This window comes from Chlorocebus sabaeus, chromosome 7 (assembly GCF_047675955.1).
Source record: "Chlorocebus sabaeus isolate Y175 chromosome 7, mChlSab1.0.hap1, whole genome shotgun sequence".
Taxonomy (NCBI): domain Eukaryota; kingdom Metazoa; phylum Chordata; class Mammalia; order Primates; family Cercopithecidae; genus Chlorocebus; species Chlorocebus sabaeus.
Window position 1 is genome coordinate 95848456 of NC_132910.1, and position 15123 is coordinate 95863578.

Genomic DNA, 15123 nt, shown 5'->3' on the forward strand with positions numbered 1-15123 from the left:
TGAATTAGGCTTTGGCTTAAGGGAATGTTGTGGCTGGTTTAATCTTCTATCTAGGCTACTCAAACTTTCTCCATATCAGTAATAAGGCTGTAATGCTTTCTTATTATTCATGTGTTCACTAGAGTAGCATGTTTAATTTCCTTCAGAACTTTTCTCTTGTATTCACAGCTTCACTGTTTGGAGTAAGAGGCCGAGTTTTTAGCATATCTTGACTTTCAAAATGCCTTCTTCATTAAGCTTAATTCTTTCTGGCTGTTGAGTTACAGTGAGAGATGTGAAACTCACTTAAATAGTTAGAGACCATCATCATTAGTTAGAGGCCTAATTGATTTATGCCAATTAATTAGGTTATTAATTGGCCTAATTTCAATATTGCTGTGTCTCAGGGAATAGGAAAGCACAATTAGACAGAAAGAGATAAGGAAGCAGCCAGTTAGTGGAGTAGTCAGAACACAATATTTATCAATTAAGTTTGCTATATTATATGAGCATGGTTCATGGGGTCCCAAAACAATTACAATAGTATCATTAAGAATCACTGATCACAGATCACCACAAAAGTTATAATAATAATGAAAAGGTTTGAAATATTGTGAGAATTACCAAAATGTGATAGAAACAGGAACTGAGCACACACTATTGAAAAAATGGTGCCAACAGACTTCCTTGACATAGGATTGCCACAAAGCTTCAATCTGTAATAAAATGCAGTATCTGTAAAGTACAATAAGGTGAAAAGCAATAAAATGAGGTAGGCCTGTGTAGTTCTTAGCAGATAATGAAAATGGATGCAGTAATTTTTAAAGAACTATTCATTTTTTTTATGAATCTCAAAGAATTCATGAAAAATTCATGCAGTTAGAGGAATAGGCCAACAGCCATATAGTTATTATTGCATACAGTTATTGTAAAGAGACATTCTATGTAAATTATATATATGGATTGGCCAGACTCAGCATAATTAAGTGAAATGAGAGAAGGAGCCAACAGGACTTTGAAGGATATAATTTTCCTGAAAAATTTAATTTAGTCTAAGGACACTATTAAATAATCACAGAGTACCTTTTAGTCAACCTCAGAGGATTTCACATAGTCTGATTACTTAGTTAACTCCTACAAAATTGAAAAACTATATGTTATAGAAAACAAGATTTTAAGTAATGTTTTTAAAAAAAAATTGGAGTGAAAAAGAATTGCATGTTCTCACTTATACACAGAATCTAAAGGTGAACTCACAGAAGTAGAGAGTAGGATGACGGTTACCTGGGGCTATGAGTAATGGGGACAGTTGGAAGATGTTGGTCAAAGGACATAAAATTTCAGTGAGGCATAAGAAATAAGCTCAAGTCATCTACTGTGCATCACTGAGTACAATTAATAACAATATATTGTATACTTGACAATTGCTAAGACAGATTTAAGCGTTCACACCACAAAAAAATGACATATATGTGAGATATTACCTATGTTAATTAGCTTGATTTAGTCAGTCCACAACGTATACAAATATCAAGACATCATTATGAGCACCATAAATATACATAATTTTCTGTCAATTTTAAAAAGCTAAATTTAAAAATTAGTAAAATAACACTAGCCTAACCAGTTTACAGAGGTGGAATCCACATATTTTCTAATTTCAGTTGTTCTCACAGATAAAATAGATATACTAATACAATAAAATAGTATTTTAGTTGTTACTGGCTCTAAGTTTCATTTATAAACAACTATATTGATTTCTATTATAAAATTAAAGAGGTTTTCCTATTTAAAAAAAAATACTGGGGGCTGGGCACAGTGGCTCATGCCTATAATCCCAGCACTTTGGGAGGCCGAGATGGGCGGATCACAAGGTCAGGAGATCAAGATCATCCTGGCTAACACGGTGAAAACCCATCTCTACTAAAAATACAAAATATTAGCTGGGCGTGGTGGTGCATGCCTGTAATCCCAGCTACTCGGGAGGCTGAGACAGGAGAATCGCTTGAACCTGGGAGGCAAAGGTACAAGTGAGCCAAGATCGCACCACTGCACTCCAGCCCGGGAGACAGAGCGAGACTCCGTTTCGGGAAAAAAAAAAAAAAAAAAAAAATGGGACACTCATTTATTATAAAAATCTCATTTCTTTAGCAGCATATATACAGTCTCAGGGAAGAAGTAGGAAAAACAGCAGTTGCCAGTGTACTATAAATACTATTATTATTTTAGCTAAGTGTGCCAGGCAAACCCTAAGAAACCTTATCCTGACTGATGAGGAAGAAGATGTAGAGAAGATTATATATTTTCAATATGAGGGACCTGCCATTATGTTTTGTTTACCTGGTGGCAAAGAATGGGAACTTAGGAGATACATAAGAACCAGAACAAAAATTTAATCATTATCAAAATTAAGTAACAGAAAATTCACATAGCTACTCAGGAAACATGTTAACTTGGAACAAGATTAAATCTAAACACTTTATGCTCAATAAAGATTAAAATAGATAGCTAACGTATTATCTGAATAATTTCCCTACTATTGCCTCATACTTATGGTACCACTTAGTCTAAATCTAGATCTTTTCTCATTGTAAGTTCTTTGAAAGCTTCCTCTACATACTAATTATCTAATTACATATCACATATCTAATTACAAAGTAGGCAACTGATTCTAAAAAAGTGGTGAGATTGCTAAGCTACGTTTTCTGTTTGGTACCATCAACTGTAATTTCAAATACAAAAGGAAAGATTCCCAAATATCTACAAATCCTTGTAAGAAGAATTCTCTTCATTCCTTTATGAAGGAGAAATGGACACAAAAAAGTATCCATTGTCTTTTATTTGCAGTTTCTGCTTCAATATTCTCATTCCTTTATCCTGAGTCTTGAGATTCACTGATTCTTCATTTACCACATGTAAAACATGAGGCTAAAAAAAAAAATGAGGTTCCTGAGTAGCTCACCTCTATTAAGATATACTTTTAAATTATGATAAAATACTTCAGCAAGTAGTTTCAGCAAGATTTACTGCAGCTCTTTCAACTGATTACTACTGTGCGTTTTCTTTTTTTTTTTTTTCCTTTTTTTTTGGAGGTGAAGTCTCACTCTGTCACCAGGCTGGACTGCAGTGGCGCAATCTCGGCTCACTGCAACCTCTGCCTCCCAGGTTCAAGCAATTCTCGTGCCTCAGTCTCCTGAGTAGCTGGGATTACAGGCACTTGCCAACACTTCTAGCTAATTTTTCTAATTTTAGTAGAGACAGGATTTCACCATGTTGGCCAGGATGGTCTCAATCTCTTGACTTCGTGATCCGCCTGCCTCGGCCTCCCAAAGTGCTGGTATTACAGGCCTGAGTCACCATGCCCAGCCCGATTACTGCTGTTTTAATCAGCAACATGTTAGTTGCCAGAAATATTTACTCAAAACTTACCACACCGGGCGTGGTGGCTCACACCTGTAATCCCAGCACTTTGGGAGGCCGAGGCAGGCGGATCACAAGGTCAGGAGATCGAGACCATCCTGGCCAACAGGGTGAAACCCCATCTCTACTAAAAAATATACACAAAAAATTAGCCAGGCTTGGTGGCGGGTGCCTATAGTCCCAGCTACTCCGGAGGCTAAGGCAGGAGAATGGTGTGAACCCGGAAGGCGGAGCTTGCAGTGAGCGAGACTGCGCCACTGCACTCCAGCCTGAGCAATGGAGCGAGACTCCATCTCAAAAAAAAAAAAACTTACCACAGGATGAGGGGACATACTGAATTTGTGCGTGTGTGTGTGTGTGCACACGTGCATGTCTGTGTGTGCATATGTTTGTACATGGAACTCAGGGAAAAGTGGTCAAGTATGAAAGAGGTCAGTAAATGAAGACTATCAGAGACACCAGACACTTGCTCAAGTTTATTGTTCTTTCTCCTTATTATGTCTCTACTCTTGCATCTATTTTATTCATTCTACACCATTCTGTGTCTTCCCATATCTTATAGGTGTACTCTTTTACTTTGTAACTTCAGTTTGCTCATGGCCCTTCACCTTACCCACCCTTTTCCATATCACTGTCTCTCAGTATCAGATCTTGCCAATGCTAACTTTGCCTCTGTTTCTTCTGAGTTAAATTTCTAAGGCAAAAAAATTAAAAATAGAACTACCTTGTGATCCAGAAATCCAACATCTGCATATATACCCAAAAGAGATGAATAAAGGATCTTAAGATACGTGTACACCCACTGTTCACAGCACTACTATTCACACTAGGCAAGAGGTGGGAACAACCCAAGTGACCGCTGAGAGATGAATAGATAAGCAAAATGAAGTACACAAATTTTGTACCTGCTGAATATTTTTTGGTCTTTAAAAAAAAAAGGAGGTTGCTGAGGTGGCTCACGCCTGTAATCCCAGCACTTTGAGAGGCCGAGGCAGGTGGATGACCTGAGGTCAGGAGTTCGAGACAAGCCTGCCCCAAATGGTGAAACCCTGTCTACACTAAAAATACAAAAGTTAGCCAGGCATGGTGGTATGTGCCTGCAGTCCCAGCTACTCAGGAGGCTGAGGCATGAGAATCACTTGAACCCAGGAGGCAGAGGCTGTAGTGAGTCGAGATCATGTCACTGCACTCCAGCCTGGGTGACAGAGCTAGACTCTGTCTCAAAAAATAAAAAATAAATTAAATTTAAAAATAAATAAAGGAAATCCTGTCACATGATACAACATGAAGCTTGAGTACATTATGCTAAGTGAAGTAAGCTAGTCAAAAAAGGACAAATATTGTATGATTTCACTTATATGAGGTATCTAAAGCAGTCAAATTCATAGAAACAAAAACTAGAATAGTGCTCACTAGGGCCTGGAGAAGCGGGAAACTGGGAGTTGTTAATGACAATGATTTTTGGTTTTGAAAGATAAAAAAGTTCTGGAAATGTGTATTCACAACCACGTGAATACCATATATGTAACACTACCGAACTAACTGTGCATAAAAAACGGTTTAGGTGGTAAATTTTATGGTATATGTTTTTTGCAATTAAAAAAGTTTTTAAAATGTCTGAGACAGGGAATCTGATTTGCCCAGATAATCTTTTTGAAGCAAACTACACAAGCATGGGTCAACGGCAAGCCTATGAACTGCTGGTATTGTCAGAGGCGTGTGAAACCAGAGCAACTCCATCTTGAAGAGGAGCTGGGTATAATGAAGCTGAGACGTACTGAGCTGCATTCCCAGACGGTTAAGGCATGCTAAGTCACCAGATGAGATACAAGGTCAGCATAAGATACAGGTCATAAAGACCTTGCTAATAAAACAGGCTGCAGTAAAGAAGCTGGCCTAAACCCACCAAAACCAAGATGGTCACAAGAGTGACCTCTGGTCGTCCTCACTGCTACACTCCCATCATCGCCATGACAGTTTACAAATGCCAGGGCAAAGTCAGGAAGTTACCCTATATGGTCTAAAAAGGGGAGGCATGAATAATCCACCCCTTGTTCAGCATACCATCAAGAAATAACCATAAAGATGGGCAACCAGCAGCCCTCGGGGCTGCTCTATGTAGTAGCCATTCTTTCATTCCTCTACTTTTTTAATAAACTTGCTTTCACTTTATGGATGTGCCCTGAATTCCTTCTTGCACAAGATACAAGAACTCCTTCTTGGGGTCTGGATTGGGACCCCTTTTCTTGTAACATCTTTCTGGCGACCACTGGAGAGACTATAGGGCGGAAACCCCCGACCCAAAAGTTAACAAGTTTGGGTAAGTGGCGGGGCCCTGTAACAATATGGTTATTTAACAACACTTTAATGAAATACCTACTGTTTCAGACACTATGCTAGGTTATCAGCCAGATGCCCACCCTGCTCTGATCAGCAGGCTATATTCCCAGTATGTTTTCCTTATAAGAGGGGTTGATAATCTACATTTCTAAAACCATGTCATTTTCATTTTCATAAGTAAAATGCATATTTCTATTGAATTATATTCTGTCATATGGTTAAATAAAGGGAATTTAGATTTTGTAGGTTTTTTGTCTTCTTTGCCCTAAGCTATTACCATTGCCATTTTGCCTAAAAGAAACAGTGTAGGTCTTCTATAACTGCTGTAAAAGATCACTTGAAAAAAGTGACCTTTACAGGACAATGTTCTTGAAAGAAAATTCATCAACTTCTAAGTTTACTTTAAGTATGCATTAGCAGCACAAAACCTTCCAAATCAACACATTATGAAACAAAACAAGAATCCTCCTCAGAATCATCTTATTTGGCACAAATATTATAATTAGAAAAGATGGAATTCCTGCTATTAAATCATTTCATTAGTTCTCAATCTATAAATTTAGAAACAATTACTCCAAAGAGTGCTTAAACAAGTTTCAAGAACTACCTTGGTTCAGAATTGCATTAAGTAAATTACATTAAGCAAACTGCCTATTAAAACATGAAATACAGGAAATGTTTCAGTCCCTATCTGCCTAGATACTCCTGACTTCTTTCCGCTTCTGTGACAACATATTCTCTTAATTTTCTTCTCATCTTTCTGGGAGTTCCTCTCAGCTTTCGTCACTGGATAACCTTTTCCTATCCAATTATTGAATATTGGCATCTTCATGGTCCCAGCCCTAGAACTTTTATTTTATATCTAAACTTCGATTTACACACTGATGATTCCCAAATCTATACCTCTAACCCAGACTTCTTTCCTTAGGTTCAGATCCATATACCATACCCTACTATCCATGGACTACCTACTGAAAATCCCTCCATTTGAAGAGATACCAGAAATCAGTGACCAAAATTAATCTTATTATCGAAGCCCCTTTCTCTCTGCCCCTCCCCCTCAGAATGTTCCCTCTCTGTATGCCATTTCTAGTAAATGCCAACTTTCAACCAGTTGCCTAAGCTAAGAATTCTAGATGCCCCTTTCTACTTACTCGAATTCTACCCAATATTCTGAATACATCCCAGGTAGCAATCAGTCACAAGTCCTTTTAATTTATTTCAAATATATCCCTTCCTCTGGAACCCAACTGCTGTAGCCTTAATTAAATCCTCATAATTTTTACCTGGCTAATATTATACCTACCTGGTCTTTAGGTGCTCCAGCTCCAGCATTCCCACGATTAAGCTGTGTCAAAGTTTCCTCATTTAATGTCTGACATTATGTACAATACGACTATACATTTTCACTGAAACAATTATATACTATATTTATTTCCCTACAAGAATGTAAACTTACGTATGGGAACCATGTTACATCACAATAAATGTGTTGAATGAATAAATACTTCTTCAGTCTTTCTTATCACTCCCTCAGACCTATCCAGCTTCCAGGCAGACTGAATTACTTGCACTTCTGTCACTATACCACGCTACTGTGCTTCCATACCTTTACGTACATCATGACCCTGCTAGAATGCCTCCACTTGATTTTGCACCTGAATAGGCTTTGTATTTATCCTAAACAGTCAGTTGAACCATCAACCTCTTCAGCTTTTTAAACCACTAGGCTTTTAAAACCACAAAACAATATTGTGTTTTTAAACACAATATTCCATTGTGTTCCCATAGCCACCTCCAGGTACTTACTATACTATATGGCAACTGAGAATTTTTTGCGTATCTCTTCCATGAGACTATGAAGTACTCAAAGGCAGAAACTGTGACTTTATTGTATCCCCAGTATCTAACATATTACCTGGCACTTGGCAGGCCCCACAGCATTATTCACAGAATAAAGCATGAATCTGTTTTGTATGAAATGCCAGACTACATCTCTTAAATAATCTATAGTATAAGTTTGTCGTCAAACAAAAACAAGATACAATAAAGTTTCTTAAAAATATAGATGATACTTCTTCTTAAAAATACAGATGATACTTTTCTGTATAACATATTTTAGTTCCAAAAGGAAATATACCCCAAATGCATAGTTACCTCAGCTCCATTTTAGAAATAAGTGATGCATACAACAAATAAACATTTTCAAAAATTCTGTACATTGTTTCCAGAGACAGTTAGAAGATAACATTTTTGGCCTAAAAATTATGTGTATCACACCAAAACATTCTACAATGACTTCAAAGATGAACTAAAGTTAGTTATGAAACTAATTTTTTTAAAAAAAATCTTTTAAACTATCTAAATTCAACAAAAACTATTTTTCCAAAGACTTGATAAATTACACTTTCTGTCTTATCAAACCAATTGATATTTATAGATACTGCCTAAGTCATTCCGCTTTATATTAAATTGTTTAAAATAGGCCCCTCATAAGAAAGTAAATATAAGTAGGTTTTGGGATCAATGAATAGAGCCAGAGCTTTTGTTGCATCTTCTTACTCTATCACATACATTAGTGGAACTCAAATTATAATAGGAAATATTATTTTATCAGAAGAACTGACATATGAACCACTTCTGTCAAAGTACCATATATGGACTCACATGGTTATGCTACTGAAATAAGGACACAAGTAGAGAGCGAAAGGCCACATGAAACCATGGGAAAACATTACAGCTCTCTTTAACACTGAAGACTTATTTCAAGCCTCTTTAAAAAAAAAAAATCACTTGGTAACAGCTTTATTATCTGAAGACAAAAACAGGGCTTAAAATTCACTTAAGTACTCGATCTTGTGCTCTATCAATATTTTATCCTTTCGTGGCCACAAATTTTAGAAGCAATAAACCAAAGGACAACTTTCACATATGCTGAAAGCATCTACTTAACCTTAACAAGTTGTTTCTCATATAACAATATAGAAATAATTTGAGAACTGTCACAGTAAGTCTAAAAAAACACTTTAGTTTCATATTTAAGTACAAAATACTCTACAATAATTTTTAAAAACAACAACAACTAGTTAGCAAATTGAAAAGGACTTTAAGTATCCTTGAATTTCAGCTAGAGATATTTTCTAAAATGCTATAATGGTCACATCTAAAATATAAGGTTCTTTGGTCCGTTGCTCTAAATGATAAAAAAAAAAAAAATTATCTCACACATTATTTTCCCTTCTGAGAGCAAAAGAAAAGAACAACATTATATCAAAACATAATGCTAAAATGCAAAAGATCTAAGAATTTAAAAACTACCATCTTGATCTGAAAATTTCTCTTGAATAACATGAATTCATACACAAAAGTAACCCAACTGAGATGAGGCATTCTGCAAAGAAAGACAATGTAGACTCAGAAATGCTAAATTATCACTTCTATACAGAAACAGTCTCTTGCGTAGAAGCAATAAATTGCAAACATCTTATAAAATGTTCTTAAATTGTTGGTTTTCAATTTATGTGGAATGGGATATTTTGAATACAAGAAAGTACAATGAGAAGCATAAATAATTTCAATTTTGTCATTAAACATATTCTGTTTGGCCAAATTCAGTTTTAGTATCTTGTGACTACTTAGCAGAAAGTTCAATTTAAGTCCTCTGGTATAGTGGTTAAAATACACATTCTAGGGTATTAAAGGAAGGGTCTGATGCCTTTATAGAGAGTTATCAATAGAAGTAACAAAGATCTAGATACAGTACATGCTTCATAACTAAAATGAAGGAAGATAGGATAGAAAAGAATTTATTGCTAAATAAGGTAGCTATCAGCTTTTCTCATCTTAGACTATTTTATCAGTTACTACTTCAAATCAACAATTACAAAAAAATAAGCATTTCAAGTAAACAAATTCATAATTTCTAGTAAAAAAAAAAAAGGAAAATCTATTAAAACATTTCAATACACACTACACTACACCCTCCAGTGGGCAAGCATCCATGGAAAAATATAAAAAGATTTAGGTGGATTTTCCACTCAGTTAAATCACTACTATAACTAATTAAATGATGACTCTAAAAACCTCATAAAAAATTCACACTATTTTAATTACTTGTTTTAGTATCTGAGTGAGAAGAAGCAAAGATTTTTTATATATATTTATATATTGTGGTAGAATAACAGAAAAAATAAAATCATGATCGGCTTCATCTTTCCTTAAAAAGCAAAGTGCCATCAGGCTCTTATTTAACTTAGAAAGAAAAAAAGGTAAACAGTATAAATCTCATACAAAGATGTATAATTAAAAGATAAAAGTATTCATATCATGAGCTGCAAAAGCTAGGCACTAATAATTTAAAGAAACATCCAAAAATTATGGTTCCTTAGTGAGAACTATTGCAGAAAAGTAGTATGTTCATTAAGTTTTCCAGGAAAACAACTCACATTATCACCTGGTAATATTTTGTATTACTGGTCTCATGAGGCTATGTGGTCACTAAACAGAAATATAAACACTTAGAAAAAAATTAAGAGACTACCTACAAGAGCTCTTTTTCTATATGGCTAATGTTTCAGCACTTAGATGACATAATAGAAGCAAAGACAAGATTAAAAGTATTTTACAAGGTCCAAATATCACTTAAAGTTTCTCCTGTTAACTTCTCAAAATCCTTATTTAATGTTAGTAAAATTTACAATAGAATACAAAACATCTTTAATACAAATACCTAGAAATTTCATATGAATATGTACACTTCCCAAAAATGCATCAAAGAGTTCTTGCATATATATTCTCTAGGAAAAACTAGTACAACTAAGATTACTTGAGGTCTTGAACTTACTACAAATAGGCTATGAAACTAGAGAATAAAGGACAACAGTGACATCTAGTGGATGTTTCAAATATATACCATGTATATCAAATCAAAACATTTTATTGCTAGTGTTTCACTTATCACAACTGCCTGAGGAGCTATATGATAAATCTTTAGTTATAAATCAAAAGAAGTCAACTCTACTTACCAAAGGTTTATCAATATGAGTGATCCAATCATTTGATAATGTGAAATTTTTATAAAGTACAATTTAATATGTCAAGTCATCAGAGAACCAAACACTAATTAAATGTATCAGATATGTGACTAAAAGAAGGGCTGTCAATTGGTCCAAAAATAAGAGGCCAGGTGCGGTGGCTCAAACCTGTAATCTCAGCACTTTGGAAGGCCGAGGTGAGTGGATTACTTGAAGTCAGGAGTTCGAGATCAGCCCAGCCAAGATGGCAAAACCCCGTCTCTACTAAAAATACAAAGGAGGCTGAGGTAGGAGAATCACTTGAACCCGGGAGGCAGAGGCTGCAGTGAGCTGAGATCAGGCCATTGCACTCCACCCTGGGTGACAGAGTAAGACTCTGTCAAAAAAAGGAAAAAAAAAATTGATTATGATTTTTAAAAAATTTTAAATATTCTGAATTTAAAAAGCACTGGGTGAACAGAAGAACTTAAGAAAACTACAAGCTGATTTATTTGTTAATCTATTCAAGCACAGGAAGTACAGATCAACCAGCATGGCCTGTCAGACAAAAGAAGAAATGTTTTTAAATTAAAAGAAAACAATCTAATTTACAACAATTTTTCAAATTTTCAAAAGCTGAAATTAGTTTTCAAGAAAGGTTTCTTAAAAGTAAGGGCTGGGCATGTGGCTCATGCCTGTAATCCTAGCACTTTGGGAGGCCGAGAGAGGCAGATCACTTGAGGCCAGAGTTCTAGACCAGCCTGGCCAACACAGCGAAACTCCGTCTCTACTAAAAATAGAAAAAATTAGCTGGGCATGGTGGCACATTCCTGTAATGCCAGCTACTCAAGAGGCTGAGGCATGGGAATTGTTTGAACCTGGGAGCCAGAGGTTGCAGTGAGCCGAGATCACACCACTGCACTCCAGCCTGGACAACAGAGTGAGACTCCGTCTCAAAAAAAAAAAAAAAAAGTAAATTAAGATAATTGTCTATAACAAGACCAAAAAGTTATCTCAAAGTAACAAACAACTTGAGTTCAGATGTCAGCAAGATGGCACTCCCATGTTCACTGCTGCTTTATTCACAATAGCTAGGATACAGAATCAACCTAAGTATTCATCAATGAATGAATGAATGGGTAAATAAACTGTGGGGTATATATACCCAATGGAATATTATACAGCCCTAAAGAGAAGGAAATCTTGTCATTTGCAGCAGCATGGATGGAACTGGAGAACACTATTGTTAAATGAAACAAGCCAGGCACAGAAAGATAGATACCACATGACCTTATTTATAAATGGAATATTAAAAAGTTGAACTCAGAAGCAGGAGAATGATAGTTTCTAGGGGCTATAATGGAAAGAGGGATTGGGAAGATGTTGGTCAAAGGGTACAAAATTTCAGTTAGATAGGAAGAATAAAATCAAGAGATCCAGTATATAACATAGTGACTACAGTAATAAACAAAGTGTTATATTCTTGAAGATTGCTAAGAGTAGATTTTGAGAGTTCTCACCACAAAAAAGTGGTATGTGAAAGTAATGCATATGTTAACTAGCTTTATTGAGTCATTCTACAAAGTATACATATTTCAAAACATCATACTGTACATGATACATACAATTTTTATTTAATAATTTTTTAAAAAAAACAATGAATATCTCAAAGGACAAAACAACAACAAAAATATCTTGGACAATATCCTCACCTGTTCTTATCTGTCAATACATATGCAGTACATGTCATTTGTATTAAGTATTTTATTACTAACACCGATAAGAAATATAAATTTAGAGACACAGTCTTAATATAAACATTAAGTCAAACAAGAACCAAGACCACAAATTAACTTAACTGGAGACCTTTCAAAGATCACAAGTGCTTCCCAAATCTCTCAGAAACACCAAATTTTAATGATTGTTTAGGCTTAATGATTTTCTGACCCAAAAATGTCAACAGCCAGAGCTTGACAATTACGTAGTTCAAAGTTATTGAAAATACTTCTGAAATACTTCAGGACTAAAGCACTGTCCTAATAACTTCACGCAGGATAAATATATTGTGGTATACTCAAACAGTGAAATACAACTCAGAAGTGAAAAAGAATGAAGCAGTGACACATGCAACTACATGGACGAATCTCAAAAACCCCAGGCTGAGTGAAAGAAGCCTTGCATAAAAGTTATATCCTGTATGACTCTGTTCATATGACATATGACGTCGTAAAACAGGCAACATGGATCTATGATAAAAAAATCAATCAATCTATAAAATCAGTATAATAGTTCTTTCTGAGGGTAAGATAGAGTTGAAGACTGACTGGGAACAGATATGAGGGAATTATCTGGAATGGTGGAAATGTTCTATATTTTAACAGGAGTTGGGATTACATAAATGTATGTGTTTGTCAAAACTCACCAAACAATATACTTAAGATTATGCAAAATTGTGCATAAATTTTATCTTAAAAAAAGAAAATTAAGCAAATGTTGATAAATCTACCAATATATCACACTGGTAATTGGGATGAAATGGGCAAATACACGCAAATTATTTTTAAACGCACAAAAAAATTAGATAGACATATTGTAATAAAGCAAATATAGCAAAATATTAACAACTGAAGAAATTAGGAGATGAGTATATTGGGGTTCACTGCACAATTCTTTGAGATTTTCCGTAGGTCTGATAATTTCAATAATAAAATATCATGGAAAAAATAAAGAGAACAATCAGAATTCAGAAGAAAATAAATTTTACACTCAAACATGTTTTCTCCAATATTTTCCTTTTATATATTAACATTTTAACATATCTAATGTAATGTCAACTGTGACTATCTTCTAATAAGTAAAAGTTAAAGGATGACATATTTTTAAAAATTTGAAAGACATACCCGAATTTCTTGAAGGTTGTGAAAATTATTTCCTACTCTGACTGAGATCTTGCTTGGAGTATAGCTTTCATCAGATTTGTAGTCTGCATAAATACATAATGTCTTCACTGTTGTTTTTCTTCTAAAAGCAATAAAGTAAAAATAACATGCACTTCATCATATGAAAAGATTTCCAATGCATCTTATCTTCTGATTTCAAAAATCATAGTTTGCTAAAAGGAGTATTTGAATCAACATTTTCATATCTTTTAATTTCAACAATAAAAATGAAAAATGTAAAAATATAGGTCCAGATAATATGTTTATTATACAGACATCTCCTATGTAGAGCATGGTCAAGAGCCAGATGCAAGCAAAGAAGGATCACTTAAGCCAAATTAGGTACTTTATCATGCAAACAAGAATTAAGGATTTCCATCCTCTTCATTTGTATTTTAGACAAAGAAATTATTCTCATAAGTTTGGTTTCCTTTGCTAGGTATGTACTTTATTTCCTATATTAATACTTGAAAATAACTAGCTAAGTGAGGAACTGAGTCCAGCAAAGAGAAAACTACTTTTTAAAAAAATAGAACAACCTAGTTTTAATGCAAGAAACATAATTTTGCTGTTGATTTCTTTCTTTCTTTCTTTTGCTATTGATTTTAAAAGATACATATCCTAGGGAAAGAAAAAATATATAATAGAAAATTAACCTCAGAAAAAATGCAAGTGGCCAAAAAAAACATGAAAATGTATTCAACGTCTAATAATCAAAGAAAGAGAAATTAAAACACACAGAGATATAAGTTTTATCATCATATTGGAAAATATTTAAATAACTGATAACACTCAAATTTGATTTGAAAAGGGTGCTTTCATTGCCAGTTAGTAGAAACACAACTTTTGACCCACTAATTCAAACTTCTGAGAATGCATTAAAATACAGTAACACAAACACTCAAAAACTGATGTCTAATGAAGGCTGGCCTTGGAGAAAAAATGGATGCAGAAAAATCTTGTCCTGTGATTAAATCACTAACAAATTAAAAACAGCCTAAATATCCACGGCAATAGGGTTTTGGTTAAATAAATTACATTATATCCACTCAATGAACTGCTATACAAATATTTTTAAAAATCGTGTACATACATAGTTACACTAGAAAAAAGAAGATTATAAAACAACATATGCAAAAGAATCACATTTGGGGGAAAACAACAATTTTTTAAAGGCATGTAAATCTATATTTGTGTATAGAAAAAGACCTAGGTGGAATTAGCCAAAAATAGTAAAATTGACTGTTTTCGGGATGGGACCATAGGAGATCTTTATTTTCTTATGATTTTTATATTTTCTGAACAATTTTTCAAAATGAGCATGTACTATTTGGCCACCAGGAAAAAATATATATATATATCTAGGTGATCTTAAAAACCTACCCAAAAACCCATTAAGAAATCTATTTACATGTGCTTTAAAAGTTAAGTTC

General features: G+C 34.4%; 1 protein-coding gene across 4 annotated transcripts in view; it reads right to left on the bottom strand.

The window, feature by feature from the left end:
• The window catches only part of ANAPC10 (anaphase promoting complex subunit 10), a 135187-nt gene that overhangs the window by 88270 nt on the left and 31794 nt on the right, over nt 1–15123 (bottom strand). For 3 of the 4 annotated variants that reach the window (XM_073017654.1, XM_007999900.3, XM_073017655.1), the window contains exon 4: nt 13652–13772. In XM_073017654.1, the coding sequence (XP_072873755.1) occupies nt 13652–13772 (121 nt within the window). Of the gene's footprint in view, nt 1–13315; nt 13441–13651; nt 13773–15123 lie in introns of those variants that run through there. The other variant, XM_007999901.3, reaches the window with a different exon arrangement.